Source organism: Fringilla coelebs (assembly GCF_963513975.1).
Source record: "Fringilla coelebs genome assembly, chromosome: 3".
NCBI lineage: Eukaryota > Metazoa > Chordata > Aves > Passeriformes > Fringillidae > Fringilla > Fringilla coelebs.
This window is the reverse complement of record NC_140030.1, coordinates 31,287,117-31,303,153: the sequence shown is the minus strand read 5'-3', so window position 1 is coordinate 31,303,153 and position 16,037 is coordinate 31,287,117. Positions and strand designations below refer to the sequence as shown.

Genomic DNA, 16,037 nt, shown 5'->3' with positions numbered 1-16,037 from the left:
TTTACATTGATCCTTTCCTTGTCCCTGAAGTGGTCACAAAAAGAAGCCCTTCTGAAAAGGCCACCTTGTTGTTCCAGTGCTCCTTTCTCCCAGGACCAGAGAAGGCATCTCAGGTGGCACAGATGTTCAATAGACTCATTCTTGTGCGAAGCCTTCCCAAAAAAATGACTTCTTCTCTTCCAGGAAGTGATTATCCAAAAGGCCTAACTCAGTAAAGATAGACAGACACTCAAAAGCCTCCGTTGCTAGGCTACAACACAAATTCCTTTGGATTCCTCAAGACGACAATTACTATTTTGAGCTAAAAACTTCCATTTCTTATACTCCATATGGTCTGTTCTTCCCACAAATTAGGAAAAAGAATTCAGCTAAACTTGAGAGAGGTTAAATATACTGAGATGTAGGTCCCCAGAGAAAGTGCAACAGACCTCTGTATTGCCTTACAGAAAGTCCAATACTTCACCTCTTCTTTCTAATACTCATTGCTCCCCAATACCCTCCTGATCTCTCCAAACCACACTGGTATAGTGAACTTCATCCATCTCTCTCTCTTCAACCAGGCTGATCAAATGAGGTGCATAATAAAACAGAAAAACTGACAAGCCATGTCCTTCAACAGCATCACAGTACTCCTATCAGAACACACTAACTGAGACTGAAGGCCCAAGCCCTGTTGTGAATTGTCACTCATTTATGGACACTTCTTATTAAGGCTGTCTCAGGACTTCTTAGCTAATTCCCTATGCCATACTCTGAGCAGACTTGAATTCTGAACACAGAGCTGTAGATATGTGACAGACATTTTTAAATTTGACAAAAAGCTATCTGTACAACTGTGTAAGAAATTTGTGCAGTACCTTGGCGTTCTGCTCTCTGGTTCAGCATATTCAGTGCTTCCTTCGCTCTTGGACTTTTTGCCCAGGACAATGCGTATGAGACAAGTGCCAATGTGTAATTATCTGAAATGCCTTCTTCTAATTTATCTTCTAGAAAGTTTGTAGCAATCTTGATGGCATAAGCATGCTGGAAATGAAGACAATATTGGAAGATGTACAGTGAATAAAATACATCTTGGAACAGAAAAATGTAAAAGACAAATTTGTACTGAACCAAAGAAATTACTAGCCCCAAACCACAGCCAAGAAACAAAGAAAATCTCTTTCAGAGTCGCACACGAATCTCAAAGGCAAGCCTTTTGTCTGGCACTCTTTATGAAAATGAATAACTTCAATTAAATCAATTGGAATGGCTTAGTATCTTTAAGACTAGCTCCCCCCAAGAAATTTCCTACCAAGTTCTTGGACCCAAGTCATGACAGTATTCTTGCAAACAGAAACTACCCTTCGATTTTGCAAACATAAAACTGAAGGGCTTAACACAACTTTGCATTACTTTGAATAGGTAAGGGATATTCAATAAAAAGAGATTAGATTTTTTTCTGTGTTCAAATATTCCTCTATTTCTATTAACTACCAAGTGTTTGCCAGGTACTATGAAAATTTATGAAGCATTCTCCTAAGGATGAATCATATTTATGAATCCCAATACCTGTTTATCTGGGAACCCTAGGAGGGATGACATGATGTAAGCTGTGAGAGTAATTGGATTGTTGGTGCCTCCTTGAAGATCACTGTGTAACACTTTCCCAGGCTCCTGGAACTCTCCATTCAATTTCTGATGACGGACAATCCATTTAGCTGTATCCATGAGCACATCTTCATCAATATCTATGAATGGACGAGCTTGAAGGAAACATCTCAATACAAAAGCTGATAACCTTGGGGAAAAGGTTCATCAAGTAAGTCAAAATTAGCCATGCATTACAGCTTCCTCTGTTTCTGATTATATAAAAATACTGTAAGGCATAAGGTGTTCTACATACCCCTACCAAGGAGAGCAAAATGCATGCCTCACCCAGATAAGCAAGTAGACTAACTTGATCCACCAAAAAATGAAGATATGTCCTTTTTCCTGAAGAAGTTATATTTTTCCCCTTCTGCAGTTATATTTCAAAAATAAAAGAGTATATAGACTGAGTCTGCCAGCACAAGCGTATCTTTATTCAAACGTTGCTCTCCTGCCTTCTGCTGCTAGACAGAAGTTATAATTTACAAAGTACTGCAGTTATGGGTGTGATGTTAATTACCAGCACTATCTCTGTAATGGTATCCTTGAAACAACCTTTGTTGTTTTATTATTAATCCCACATTATCCCTCGGCTCCCCTCTCTCCAAATGTGCATTCATGTAACTTGTCACTGCACTATTGAAGTACTAGAGCTGTCAGTACAGGTAAACAATCTTCATCTTCCAATCCACCAGTACTGAGTCAAAGGCAAATCCTGCTGATGTCAATGAAAGATGCCCACTGAGTCCAGAAGAAAGTCTCACTCAGTGGCACAGTAACAGGGACAGAAGCAAGTACTGAAATATGTCAGTACATCTAAAGTGAGCAAGGGTTAGCAGAACAAAGTGCTGGAACCTCTCTCTGTTATCTCTCTGGCTTCCACAACCATGCTCTGGATGCTTCCTGGAGTGAAACCCAGCACTGAAAAGACTTTTTCAGCTGTGCTTACAGTCTCATTAAAAGGAAGTGTGACAGATGCAAGCAGAACAAATTTTTACCACTAGTAACTCTGTTCACTCCCTACAAAATGTCTCAGTCAGTCTTCAGCTTCCAGGATGGAGAAAACTGATAATCTGATTGAAGCAGTGATCATCACAGAGCCCTAAATGGTTTCAGTCAAGTGCAAGAATAACTAATTTAATTGTTATTCTTCATTCCTTTGAGGAAAGCAACAGAAAAAAATTTTCAGACTAAACTATTTCCCTGGTTAAAATAATTCATCATTCCTTTTCTTTTTTCCCCCAAAATTAAAAAGCCTTGCCCTAATAATGCCTTTGACAGTATGTTATCCAGCAAGAAAGACTTAGAGTTGGCCTAAACACCTAATGAAAACCAGGTGGAAAGCTAATATAGCTGGAAACTTTTACCAGCTTCACAAAAACTTTTCAGATGCAGGGAAAATATCTAAAAAACTAAAATTCCACAATGATTCTGGCAGAACTACTCACCATGTGCTCCCAGAGGGATCTTCATTTCCAAAGGCACTAAAAGAGCCATCATCCCTCTGGAAAAGCAGCTCTCTTTGGTAGCCTGAAGTGGAAAAGTAGAGACAGGTATTGAACACTTTCCTCTCACGTGGGTCCCTGCACAAACTGGAACTGAAACTGCTGATATCAACCAAGGCACTTTCTAAGGCTGAGAAGGGCACTACTTACACTTGTGTTTCATAAAAAAACCATGTAGAAAATGGTGAGGAAGTGGGCAGCAATAGGAAGGATCTGTCTACAGAAGGAGAACCAGAAACTCCTGTGGCTGCTCATCAGCCACCCAACCAGTGCAGAGATGTGCTCCCACACACCCAGGGGTTCCAGGAGCACAGCAGTGAGAGCAGAGCAGAGATGCAGCTATAGTTCCATTGCTTCATAATTCTGGGGATCTTGTGTACCTACAGAAGTGCTCCACCTTTACAGCACAAGCAAAAATGAAGTGTTTTCCAACTGGAAGGGCAAGGCTACAAATGCTGCTGGAAAACCAGGCCTCCTCTTCAGGTGGCTTTTGCCAAATCAGTAGCCTTGCTACCAGAAAAAGCAAGTTGGAAACTGGTTCTTCTGAAATGAGTGAAAAATTCTGAATGACCTAAAGAGCCTGAAATCCTGAGAAGAACCATTTAAAATGTGACCCCAAGATTTTTTCAATATCCTGAACAAGTGCAGCTATCTCCTGACTGCAGAGCATCCCTAATAAAAGGCTCCCTGGCTGCTCACAACCACCAGCAGCATTCTCACTCACAGATTATTTCTGTGCAGAACCAGTGTTCATTCATGTTAGAAATGAAGAGCTTCCTATGATATGCTACTCACTGTAGTTTCTGGTATCTAAAGCCCTTCTTCCCTTGCATTTTGCCTGCCATTTATGAATCCAGAATAGTAACAGCATTTCATAACACATCTTTTCTTTTCCTCCACTTTGTCTTTTCCCTTGGTTTGACTATTTTAGCTATTATAATTAAGAAAGTATACTCATTAATTGAAGACCTGACAGATACAGACACAATACTGGAATCAGACAGAAAGAAAGAAAATTCTTTGGCAAACATCAGTAAGTCCTACACAAACAAATGAATTTACACAAATATGTCCCGTGAGGTTCATCCAGCTACAACTTTAACTACAACCCTGAAAAATGCTCCTTGTTTTCACTGATAAAGAATTAATCACCCACTTCCATACCGTCCTGACTGGTGACACACAGTGAATGAACCATACCCCTGAGGAACAAATGGCCTGGTACCTCAATCTAATTAAGATGAATTCCTAGCCATGGTCTGTCTGTAATAGAAGAGAATGAGAAATAAAGCTGTGAATCAGTAGATCTAGGTACCTTCCCATGTAACCTCAGTAGCAACAAATCTAGCTTCTGGGTCTTCTTTAAAAGAATTTGCAATCAAAATTTTTTCTTTAATTTAAGGGGTTTATTATGTATTTAGCATGACAGTGGCTAATTATGTCACTAAAGCTGATGAATCTTTCAGATACAGACATACCTGTCAACTCAGTTAATGATACTAAATGGAAGGAAAAAGAAGGCGGAACGAGTGGCATTTCTCCCCAAGAAAAGCAAAAGTCCCTGTCAAAGTTTAAGGCTCCAAATAATGTTCTAAGAGAAGCACAAATACGTGTATATATACAAACAGACTGCTTCCTCTTCAAAAGTATCTGACTGCAAGGCCTGAAAATAAGGTCTTCTTCTTCTTTGCAGAACTGGCAATATACAGCAATAAGCAATAATCACCATCCTGCTGGTAGTGTAAAAGCACTGGACTACAGCTTTCAGTGCGCTTAACAGAGACTGCTGGGCAGCCCTTACACAGGCACAAATTCATCTCAGAACGTAAGCTGGGGAGGGATCAGAAAGATGAGCAGAACCAGAGGGAGAGAGATCACTCAGCTATTTCCTGCATTCTGTTTGCTTTCGCCTCTGTGCCAACCCTGCTGCAGTCACGCAGAAGTCTCCCAGCACGAGCGTATCTAACACGGGAATGCCTGCAGGAAGGCTGCAACAGGAGACTGGAGGCTCCCGCTGGAACAGGAGACCGGGAGGCTCCCGATGGAACAGGAGACCTGGAGGCTCCCTCTGGAACAGGAGACCTGGAGGCTCCCTCTGGAACAGGAGACCTGGAGGCTCCCTCTGGAACAGGAGACTGGAGGCCCCCGCTGGAACAGGAGACCTGGAGGCTCCTGCTGGAACAGGAGACCTGGAGGCTCCCTCTGGAACAGGAGACTGGAGGCCCCCACTGGAACAGGAGACCGGGAGGCTCCCGATGGAACAGGAAACCTGGAGGCTCCCTCTGGAACAGGAGACTGGAGGCCCCCGCTGGAACAGGAGACCTGGAGGCTCCCAATGGAACAGGAGACCGGGAGGCTCCCAATGGAACAGGAGACCAGGAGGCTCCCAATGGAACAGGAGACCGGGAGGCTCCCGCTGGAACAGGAGACCTGGAGGCTCCCGATGGAACAGGAGACCTGGAGGCTCCCGATGAAACAGGAGACCTGGAGGCTCCCGATGGAACAGGAGATCTGGAGGCTCCCGATGGAACAGGAGATCTGGAGGCTCCCGATGGAACAGGAGACCTGGGGGCTCCCGATGGAACAGGAGACCTGGAGGCTCCCGATGGAACAGGAGACTCCGGCAAGCCGCCGCGCTCGGCCCAGCAGACACTCAATCACCCGTGAAAAATGATACTCCAAACATCAACACGTGAAAGGAAAAGAAGGATCCTATTATGAAGATGCCCACTGCTATTCTCAGAGGGCTGGATGGAAGCCAAGAGATGTAGGAGGCTCAATGAAAAGAGCTCACGAGGCTGAAAGAGGAATGTATCAGGATGGAAAGGACTTCAGAAAGATGTGCAAGACTAAAGGATCTCACCTTTTACACAGCTTGGAAATTCTGCTCAAAATCCTTACCTCTCTGGGTCTAACAACAAAGCTTTTAGACCAACTAGGTCTTTTTTTCATTTCAGAAAAAGTGATTTAAAGATGAGATTTTTCATTACCACAACTAAGAAATGTGCTTAAAAGGCAGCTTTTCTTTGGCTTTGCCTTTGTTCTAAGTAAATGAAACTGCTAAAATAAAGATCACATAGCAGTTTCTCTTAGCTATATGATCCCTTCTTCTCACAAGTATTTTGCCATAAATTAATTATATTTACTTCAGATTCTGAGGTTACTTTTTTAAATACTTGGTGAATTATGACATGTGAAATAGTCTGTTTTCAATTAACACTCATAACAATCCTTTCAAAAACTGAGCCTATAAAAATTGCATCTTAAGCTAAAGTTAATTTCAACTTAAAGATACCACTTGAAAAAACAATCAGTGCAACAACAGAAAACAATTATTAAAATAAAGAAAAAAAAACAAGATTATTTTTAGATTGTGGTTCTTTTCTATGTTAAGGTTCTATGTTAAGGTTACAAATATTTCAGCATACTTAATGTTTTGGCACCTACAGTGTTAAAAACACATACCTCATTTCAGAGTCTCAGAATGAAGTTAAGAACACAATACAATCTCTATGTAAGTGACACTTAAACCTGTAATTTTCATTTGCTTTCAAATAACTTAAATAAATCCACTTTTGGAAAACTTCAGAAAACTATGGTACCAAAGCTCAGTCTTAAAAGAGTGACAAATTGCTCACAAACTTCAGAGTAGTTGTTTACATAACACATCTCTTCCTCCCCACTGTACTTTTCAATTAAACCCTGTAGTAGGAAGGGTTTAAAAAAAAAATCATTTAACTGCTTTGACAGAAAATTGGAATCCTGATGAAAGGAAAATTTATTTTGAGCTATGCCTTTTCCAAGGGAAATGTCAACAACTTAAAAAAAATCAAACAAAAAAGACTTAGAGAGAGTAAACAAGAATTGAAAATGTCATCACGATGCCTTAGTAGGGGTGTAGCTCACATGGGGCTGGTGTCACTGCTCTCTGAGAAGCAGGCTCAGCATGAGACTGACTCATGGCAAGTGTGGGACCCCACAGTCAGACACTGTCTGATCCAAAAGCCAGAGTGCAACTGTGGTCTCCAAACTTTGGGATGTTCTGGAGTATCTCCCCATTCAAATATACACCAATTTCCAACTAAAACTTTCCTGCTCTTGATTTCTAGCACAGAGTTCACTTCTGACCAAGCCTAAAATTTGTGTGGGCAAAAAAAGCCAGCTATGAGATCAAATGCCTCTCCTTGAGCTCTACAAGGACATGTCAGGTCAGGATGTGTCACTGAAGACGTGGGATGAATACGGTTCACTCTGCTCACTGACTCATTTTAAACTGCTGTGCCTCGGGCAGAGATCAGAAATGCTTGCTCACATGTGGTTTTATCAAACGAGAAGTAATAACCCTCTAGGGAATCCCTGTGAATTACCTTCTAAAAGGCATTTCTCAGATGAAAAAAAGCAATTATACAAAACCAGCAATTTTTTTCTGAGAAAACTTGCCCTTGTAAACAAAATAACTTGCTGTCTAATTCTATCAACCCACAATAAAGAGGAAGAAAAAAAAAAATGGATTTCCCTTCCAGTTCTCATGACACAAACTGAGCAATATTTCAAACACCAGATGCAGAGTCACAGAAATCTTTTTACTAGGAAGAGCTCTTAAAAATCTAACATCTTTATTTTATGCATACAGACCTTTTCTCATAAACGTTACTGCTTTTGATCTAATATCCTCTCTCAGCTGCCTGGTTTTAGTCAAGTATTGCAAAATATAAACATTGGGAGCAAAATTGATCATATTCTGTTCACCACAGCCATAAGGCATCTTAATCAATGATGACAAACCGTTGATAGAAGGCCCCAGTAAATCACCTGAAAGATAAAATTAAGCCAAAATTAACTAAAGCTTACTGCAAATAAATGCATACATCATATATAAAGGGTGTTATAATCTAAATTGGGATAAAATAAGATATATTAGGAATGTTTCTACTAAACACCTCTAAGCAGGCAGAAAAGATACTTCATCTACTAATCCACTTTTTACCCACTGATGCAGCTCTTTACGGACCTTTCCAATTACAGAGTAATTTCAAAGAGCTGCCATTTAAAAATGAAAAAGGAAAAGCCCCAAACCAAAAAAATAAAACCCTACATAACCAAAATCTATTTAATCCAGGACAATGTTTCAATAGTGGTATGTATTTGAAACTTCATTTATTTCTTCTCTCACCTACAGTTATCAAAGCCTAGGTATCATAGTAAACAACAACTGGTCAGGTTATAGGTATCATTCTGCAGACAGAGTAATTAGAACGGGATCTTCCTGACCAAAATCCAACTCTCTAATTCTGAAAATACCTTACAAATGCCATATGGCCATAAAATAAACAAATTAAAGGAATAAAACATTCCATCCATAAGGTCTCCCTGTATTTAGTCTAATGTGCTACAGTAAATTACTGTGACTTAATGATTCAACCTACTTATATTGCAGTTAAATAAAAATTAATGCCTTAATTAATTCCCTAATGACAGAAACAGAGTAAGTTAATTCTTACCAACAGCAGTGACCTGCACTCTCTCACTGTCACTTACAACATCAGAAGGAAAAGTGAATTCCAAAGTTTTTGACACTGCTTGCCGTTTATTCCCAATCAAATCCAAAAGTACTGTTTGAGAATATGTCTGCTCCAATCCTTCAGCCTATAAAGATAAAGACAGGGATTCTGAGTATGCCTCTGTAGTTGATCCTGCCCTGAACAGGAAGGTCAATGCTACTGCCTTCCAACCTCAGACATTCTTTGGTTCTTATTGCAGGATGAGTTACGCAAATGTCTGCCACTGAAATGGAGCCTAACTTGAATCAGACTTAGTTATCCAAAGCTAGGCAAGTCTTATCAGTGTCTGGTTTACCAGAAATTCTGGAGGCTGAAATTCCACCTGTAGCAAAATACAGAAATGGTAATCTAAAATAGATTAATAATAATTAATAAATAATCTGGATGAAAGGTAGATGCATGGCAAAATCAATTGCACTTATCCGAAACAGTCACCAGGTCCACTTTGCACAGGTTGTTAAATTAGCTGCAGCACCAGGGGTTCAGTGATACACAAACAGCTTTCACCTTGCTTTCAAGAAGCATTGGACAAACTATCTGTAGTAGAACAGATCTATGGGTTCATTCCTGGAAGGGGATCTAAAGAATTTTAAAGGACTTTTATAAAATTATTTTATAAGAAGTGTTTTCTACTTAAAGCCGCCTGACCCCAAACCAGCCACACAGAGCAAGAGGCAGACAAGAACATTGGTTTGCCTTTTTGCTGCACTATGTAGCCTGTTTTTGGGAACAATTTACTTCAGGAACAAGGCAGGCAACAGACTGTTTACCTTGACTATAACTTTCTGGATGACAGCATCAGAAGCAGCAGATGATATTGCTGTCACTTTGATGGGAATCTCTCCCAGCTGTTTTGGCTTGATTGGAAATTGAACAGTTTTCCCATCTTCACTTGGTACAGATATAGATTGTTGATTTGTTGTAGCATTTATTTCATTGGATGTTAGAATAATTTCAAAAGCATCATTCATATCCAGGATCACAGTAACCTGTAAATACAGTAACATTTGCAATACAAAATGTGAATTTTGAAAAGGTGCTTTCATAAACTGACACCTGTTTTGTGTATAGAGAAATAGGTCTGCCCACTGAAGAAAATACACCCATTCTCACAAGAAAGACATGGTCTCCACCAGCGATGAAAACCCTGCAATATCTAGTAACATTCAAAGATAAAGAGATTGTTATGTTACCTCAGCTTCTTCTTTCAAATAATTAAAGATGTTCACTTCCAAAATGAACTGCTCTCCTCTGATGACGGAGTATGGAAGGTTCAGGAAAATGAAAAAAGGCTGAAAAACTTCTAGCTGCAAAACAAAATCAGTCATGAACCCTTACAACCAGAGACTAGAAAGAAAATTACTATACAACATGTCTTCCAATCACTTTTAAATTCAATGACAGAGTTTAGTTGTACTCTACAGCTGACAAAACATATTATTGCAGGGCTGAAACAGAAGGAGAAGATGCTTCTGGTCATTAGCACCTTTAGAGACCCACTCAGATGAGAGCTGCCAACAGCTTTGACAGTAGTCCCAACAGAGGCAACTGAATTAGGACTGTGAGAGCATCATCTGGCAAATTTGGAAGCTGTACTCTGTCCTGAGCTCTCATTAAGGTAACTGAGTTTCTTTGAGTACACAAGAAATGGATCAATGTCAGCTGACCCATCCTCATGTCAATACACTAGTAACTAAATAACTGCCTCCCCCAAATTTGTAACTAAACAACACCATACAACGTTGGGTTTTTTATTTAGTAAAATTAATCTTAGCATAAGTTCTGCAGTTATACTTCTAAAAATACATACTATATTAATTAAAATATAAACTGCAGAAGTATATCAGCAAGCAGTTTCTTTTATCTGTGAACAGAGGGTTGTGGAAGAAATCTTGCCTCTAAGAAGTCAATGGTAAGGTCTCATCAAGCTGAATGGGATCAAAATTTCACTGTTTATGAACATCTGTACAATAAGAATGGCTGAGACATGCTATCCTTTATTATCAAAATGTCAACTAAAAAGTATTTTAATTCAGTTTGCATTTAAAAACATCTTCCAAGTGTTTAGAGTTTCAGAAAAAAAAATCCCTCAGATTTTTTTTTCTAGCTAGCAAATATTCCAATGTTTTCTCTAAAAAAAAAGATGTTTGCTAAAGCTCTCAGCATCATAAACTTCTTTAGATATTAAACATTAGAGAAGTTCTGATGGAGACTTTTTGATTAGTTCATAGTAAACATTTTCCCTTTGTACCTATTTCCTTTGTCTTTTTTGTTTTACTTTTCTTTAAAACTGAAGTTTTACACTCAGGAATATGCCAGTATATTACAAAAATACAACTGAGTAAAATTACTGACACTGTGTAGGAGAAGTCAAAATAAAACCATGATGCAAAGCAGTACATGGCATAAAGCACGCAGATGCCATTTATTTCCCCCCATTACATTTTTCATGTATTTCTTTTACTTGCCTCTCTGTATGGTAGTGATTAACATGTTTCAGCCATATGGAACTCTAAGCACAACCTAAATGTCCCAACAATAGTGAAGTACTGAACAGTGCATGGGGGTGATTATAGCTAAATTATTATCTCAACATCTGTTCTACTTGGAGCCTTCTCACATTTGAGGATGAGAGGCCAAGTGTGTATTTCCTTACAGTTTTAATCAGAAAACTATTCCTCTTTCTGTCCCATCTCTGCCAAGCCAAGTGAAAGAACCAAGAGTCAAGATTCCAGTCTCAAAGGAGCCTTAGCCACAAAACCCAGACTGGGCTCCAAATTCTGTAGTGGAGCTCAGATCAGGATGTTCAAAGCACAAGCTCTGTGTCTGGTATAGCAGCCAACTGAGAAATCTGGGCCTAGATCTCAGCTTGGATCTCAAAAATTGCCCCTCCCCAAGAATTTGAGGGCATGAGAACTTAAATGGGTAAGTTGGCTGTCTTCAGGCTATGCTTACCCTAGACCAGGAAACAGGATGGAAATCTACAGCCCACTACCACAGTCTCAACCTTTCTAAACTCAGGCATGGAACTGGAGTTGTCTCTGTTAGCAATATAGTTTCTCTAGGATCTTTACATAATGAATGGAGAGATCATTCTGTGTCTGCAAAATACAAGCTAATGAGACTTTAAGAATTAATTCCTATTTTAAACAGGCTAAACAACTCTCTAAGTAGTGGTTCCCTGAATACAGAGTGATCCTAGGACAACTGCACTTGTACACTGGGAACCTCAGGGTACAGATCTAACCTGAAGGCTGCTGAATTTAGCCTAAATTGCTAAACTCCTCAAACATTTGGAAGCAAGAAAAGAGCCTCAAGACATAGGAATTTGGGAGCAACAAGACTGTCAGTCATTCCATCCTAGCTCTCAGTCCACTCTGCTCCCCAAGCAAAGTCACCCAAAACTTAGCACCTATCACAGAGTGGTTGTGTTGGGAGGGACCTCTGGATGACATCTAGCCCAAGTCCCTGGCAAGTTTACCCAGAGCAGGTTGTACCTGTTTTTACTTCAGGACTGCTTTTGACAGATAAATTTAGCCTTAAATCAACTCTCCTGTTCTCCCTCCTGGGGTAAGCATTAGCCAAAAGTGTTACAGAGCAGCAGACAAATGCCTCTCACATCCCAGCCACCTCTGCCCTGTGCAAACCTCATTGCATGAATTACCAACTCACAGACTGCCCTCTGGGCAGAGCCAAGAAAACATGGAACAGTGCTCCCAAAGAGTCATTCCACCTTCCTACATACAAAGACTCTGAGATGGGCACATCCTGGAAGTACTCTAACAAAAATAAACTCTCCAACAGAAACAGGCATCCGAATATCTGTGTGGAGTCTTAGATATTCATATGAGCAGGAAGGGAAGGCAGATACAGTATCACATATGTCTTCAGTGATGCTTTCTCTACAGTTTGAACACAGGCTCTCAATCTCTTCATTAGTGCAAGGAGATGTTAGAACTGTTAGATGTTAGATGCTGTTAGAACTAAATCAGAGTCCAGCAGGAACCTGCAGTGTAAGCAGCCCTAAAGGAGAGCTCTCTAGTGGGATGGTACCTCCACCGGAGCAGTCGTCACTCCGAGCCCGCCGCTTTCAGAGAGCACAAAAGCACTGGCTACCCAGGACGTGATGGTGTCAGGTACAATGGCATCCATCGAGGTTTCTGGGTCAGATCTGATGGCAGAAAGGGAGAGCAGACTTTCAAAACCATCCATTTACAGACATCATTAGGTGGACCCATATGTTTTAAAAGCTGGAAAAAGTAAGTCCAAATTCCTGGAAAGAAAAGCTGTTCATTATCCATTTTTCCTTTTCTAGCCATTTAGAAATACTGTGATGGGATCAAAATTATTTTTAAAATTTTAATTATTTTAAATTACATGAATTGAAGGTAATTACACTGGATCACATTACATGGACACATTAAAAGGACACTTGTACAGGTCCTTTAAAACAATCCCAGATGACTGTTGCTTCCTGAACTTCTCAGCTGTAAAAGAATATAAGATTTGTTCTTCACGACACAGGTCAGATTTCACCATCACTCGACAATTTGAGCTATTCACTGAATTAGGTGCAGATAGCAAGAGATTTCCCTTTCTGGGCTAATCACCATCTTTTTATGTACTGTAGAGAAAAAGGCTAGGTCTCCCTACCCATTATCTCCCCGTCGGTAAATTTAAGAGTTTGTTCCTTTTGTCTCCAGGACTTTTATCTAGCTTCTATTGAAACTCCTAGGCCTTCAGTCAGGCATAATTCTCTCTTGTGCAGTTGTACAACTCCTTATTTTTTCGATCTCCAATCTCACTTGTGGCCTCTAGGTGGTAGCAGAATATAAATCTACATTTTTAAGCACTGTTCTTCAGCACTGGCGCAGAATGCTACTGAAACCTACCAAAAAAAAACCCAAAAAGCAAGCACAAATTGGTTTCCTTTTGCTTCTGACTTATACCTTGTTTTAGTGTCGATCCAAAGCCAAGTCTCTGGAAAATGTGACCTCACATAGAGATTGCTGAAATCAGGAGGTCCATTTTTAGATACCGGCATATCATCACCAAAACCATCCTCTATAGGTATCATTCCACCATCTGCAAAATAAAAAATACTGTCCTACTCCAAATATCTACATTTAGAAAGCTCAAATAAATACAGTTAGGAAAAGTCAAATTAGTATATTGTTTGGAGTCTAATCTATAGCTTTGTTAAATATAAGACTACTTTGGGACACTAGGAATTTTTTGTTTTAAGAATAAAAAAAATTTCACACAAATTTCTACATGGCCTCTGTGGAGTTGGATGCAACTGCTGTAATTTGGCTACACATGACAAACCACTGCAATATATATCAACTGGAGCTGCAAACGGAAACTCCACTCATCCTCAGGCTTTTAGGGGTAATGCCACTGCAGTAAAAAAGGAAAATTTCTGAAATGCTGATTGTATGAATTTTGTATGACTTGAACCTTTGAAATGCTAATGATTTTCAAGGCTGGATGCAACCTGTATGCAGCACAGTAAGAAAACATAATAGGGGCCCTATCCCATAGACCTCCTTCCCCACTCAGTAAATTAGATTTGGCTTCATTTGTTGTATTACTTACAAAGAAAATGTTCCTTATCCTCCTCAAGAACTGCATCAGTTGATACCCAAAGGCTGCATTTCTGGATAAAATTTATACAGTATATCTCAATACAGGACATTCAGGACATCAACAGTGCTTATCTATTTTCTTTTTCTCTTCTTTTTTTTTAGGCAAATAAAGTCATAAAGAAAGCATAAAACTAGAGCAAATAATATACAGAAACCTAGAAAACTGTGCTGATATGAATCTGAATATTGCCATAATGACTGAAAACTTTTCAAAGTGAAGACTATACCAAGCATAAAGCAACCTGTATTTATGGAGGTATAAATCAAAATAAATAAGGAGGAATAAATATATGCCTTGGCATTCAGAGTATTACATATTGACAAGATTCACAATTTGAAACTCATATAAGCCATGAAAACATTACATTGTCTATTGTTGCAAAAGTTAGAGAGTTCACTTTTTTCTAGCAAGTGATGTTCAAATCACTGAGCAGTAAAAAATACAACAGCCTAGCATCATGAAAAAAACCCAGTACCTGAAATACACCAAAAGAACCTCTGACCAAGGGGAAATACTGCACTGTGCTGTATAAATTCAGCTCATGGAGGACCTAAGGGAAAAAAAAAACCAAAATCATCCACAGACTGAATGCCAACTCACATTTTAAGAACTTGCACTGTTGCTAATTCACATAGCTGTACCACAAGCTGTAGGTTGCTTAGCTCTCATGCCAGAAAGAAAATAATCTGTGACAGGATGAAGGAGGTTGTGTTGTAGTGGTTTTATGATTAATGGAAGAGTGACCAAGACTGTGTATAAGCCTGGAATAAAGCCTACAGCCCATTGATATTTTATGGTACTCAGGCTATGTCCTTTGAGCACCTTAGGAATGATATATATTGTAAGCTCTTTCAAACTGTAAATACAGCAGAGCTTCTGCAAGCAAAGGTAATTTAAACACATGAATAATTTATTCTGCCCTCCCAAGAAAAACAAATCTTTATGTTATATTATTAATTTTAAATAGCACAAACAACAAATCATTGGGTTTTTTCCCTAACATTGTCTTTTCTGAAAGAAGAAACTGCCAAGTCTTAACAAGTGAAAAACAATGGAGTATTGATTGGAACTGGAAATGCTGTGCCTATTACCTTGTAAGCTTTACAGTCTTTGCCACACATGCAACTAGCAAAAGTAAAAAAAATTGCATAATTACAGGCTAAAAACCATGCTCAAAGAACATTACTTGTTCAGCATACAGTCTGTAACATTTCCACAAACATACATTTTTCATACACACAATAATGACAACCTCCTTTTCCCATATACTTACAGAATCTTCTGTTATGTCACTACTTTCTCCCAGAAGCTTTGCACTTTTGTCAACAACTGAAATTCCAATTACTGATCCTGGCTCTGTTGTACTGATTTTAAGGGAGACTTTCTCAGATGGCTTGGCCTTATCTTTGCTCCAAGAGATTTTAATCTAGAAAATAGTAAAACACAGCACTGATTTAATTTCTACAGTGATATTTACAGCTGTTAACAACTCCCAGGAAGGCGGGTTTTTAGATTATTTGGCCGTAATTAAGACCCTGGATTTGTTTCTTCTAGAGCCTCTGGGACACTGGGGACATCTGAGAGTCTTTTCCTAGGACTTTTAGTAACTTGGATAACTTACGAGGCAAATTGAGACATTTTTCATGCAGCAGGACAAACAGGCTCCCTAATGATTACTGGTTGTAAGTGTTAAAGT

The 16,037-nt window shown here is 39.4% G+C and overlaps 1 protein-coding gene across 1 annotated transcript in view; it reads right to left on the bottom strand.

The window, feature by feature from the left end:
* CD109 (CD109 molecule) overlaps positions 1-16,037 on the bottom strand; it is a gene marked incomplete at both ends in the record, with an annotated part of 67,222 nt that overhangs the window by 14,820 nt on the left and 36,365 nt on the right. The window contains 12 exons of the mRNA XM_084201718.1: positions 858-1,023; positions 1,549-1,777; positions 3,075-3,156; positions 7,767-7,943; positions 8,633-8,777; positions 9,463-9,681; positions 9,886-9,999; positions 12,746-12,863; positions 13,642-13,777; positions 14,291-14,351; positions 14,817-14,891; positions 15,615-15,767. Of these exons, the coding sequence (XP_084057844.1) occupies positions 858-1,023; positions 1,549-1,777; positions 3,075-3,156; positions 7,767-7,943; positions 8,633-8,777; positions 9,463-9,681; positions 9,886-9,999; positions 12,746-12,863; positions 13,642-13,777; positions 14,291-14,351; positions 14,817-14,891; positions 15,615-15,767 (1,675 nt within the window). The remainder of the gene's footprint in view (positions 1-857; positions 1,024-1,548; positions 1,778-3,074; positions 3,157-7,766; positions 7,944-8,632; positions 8,778-9,462; positions 9,682-9,885; positions 10,000-12,745; positions 12,864-13,641; positions 13,778-14,290; positions 14,352-14,816; positions 14,892-15,614; positions 15,768-16,037) is intronic.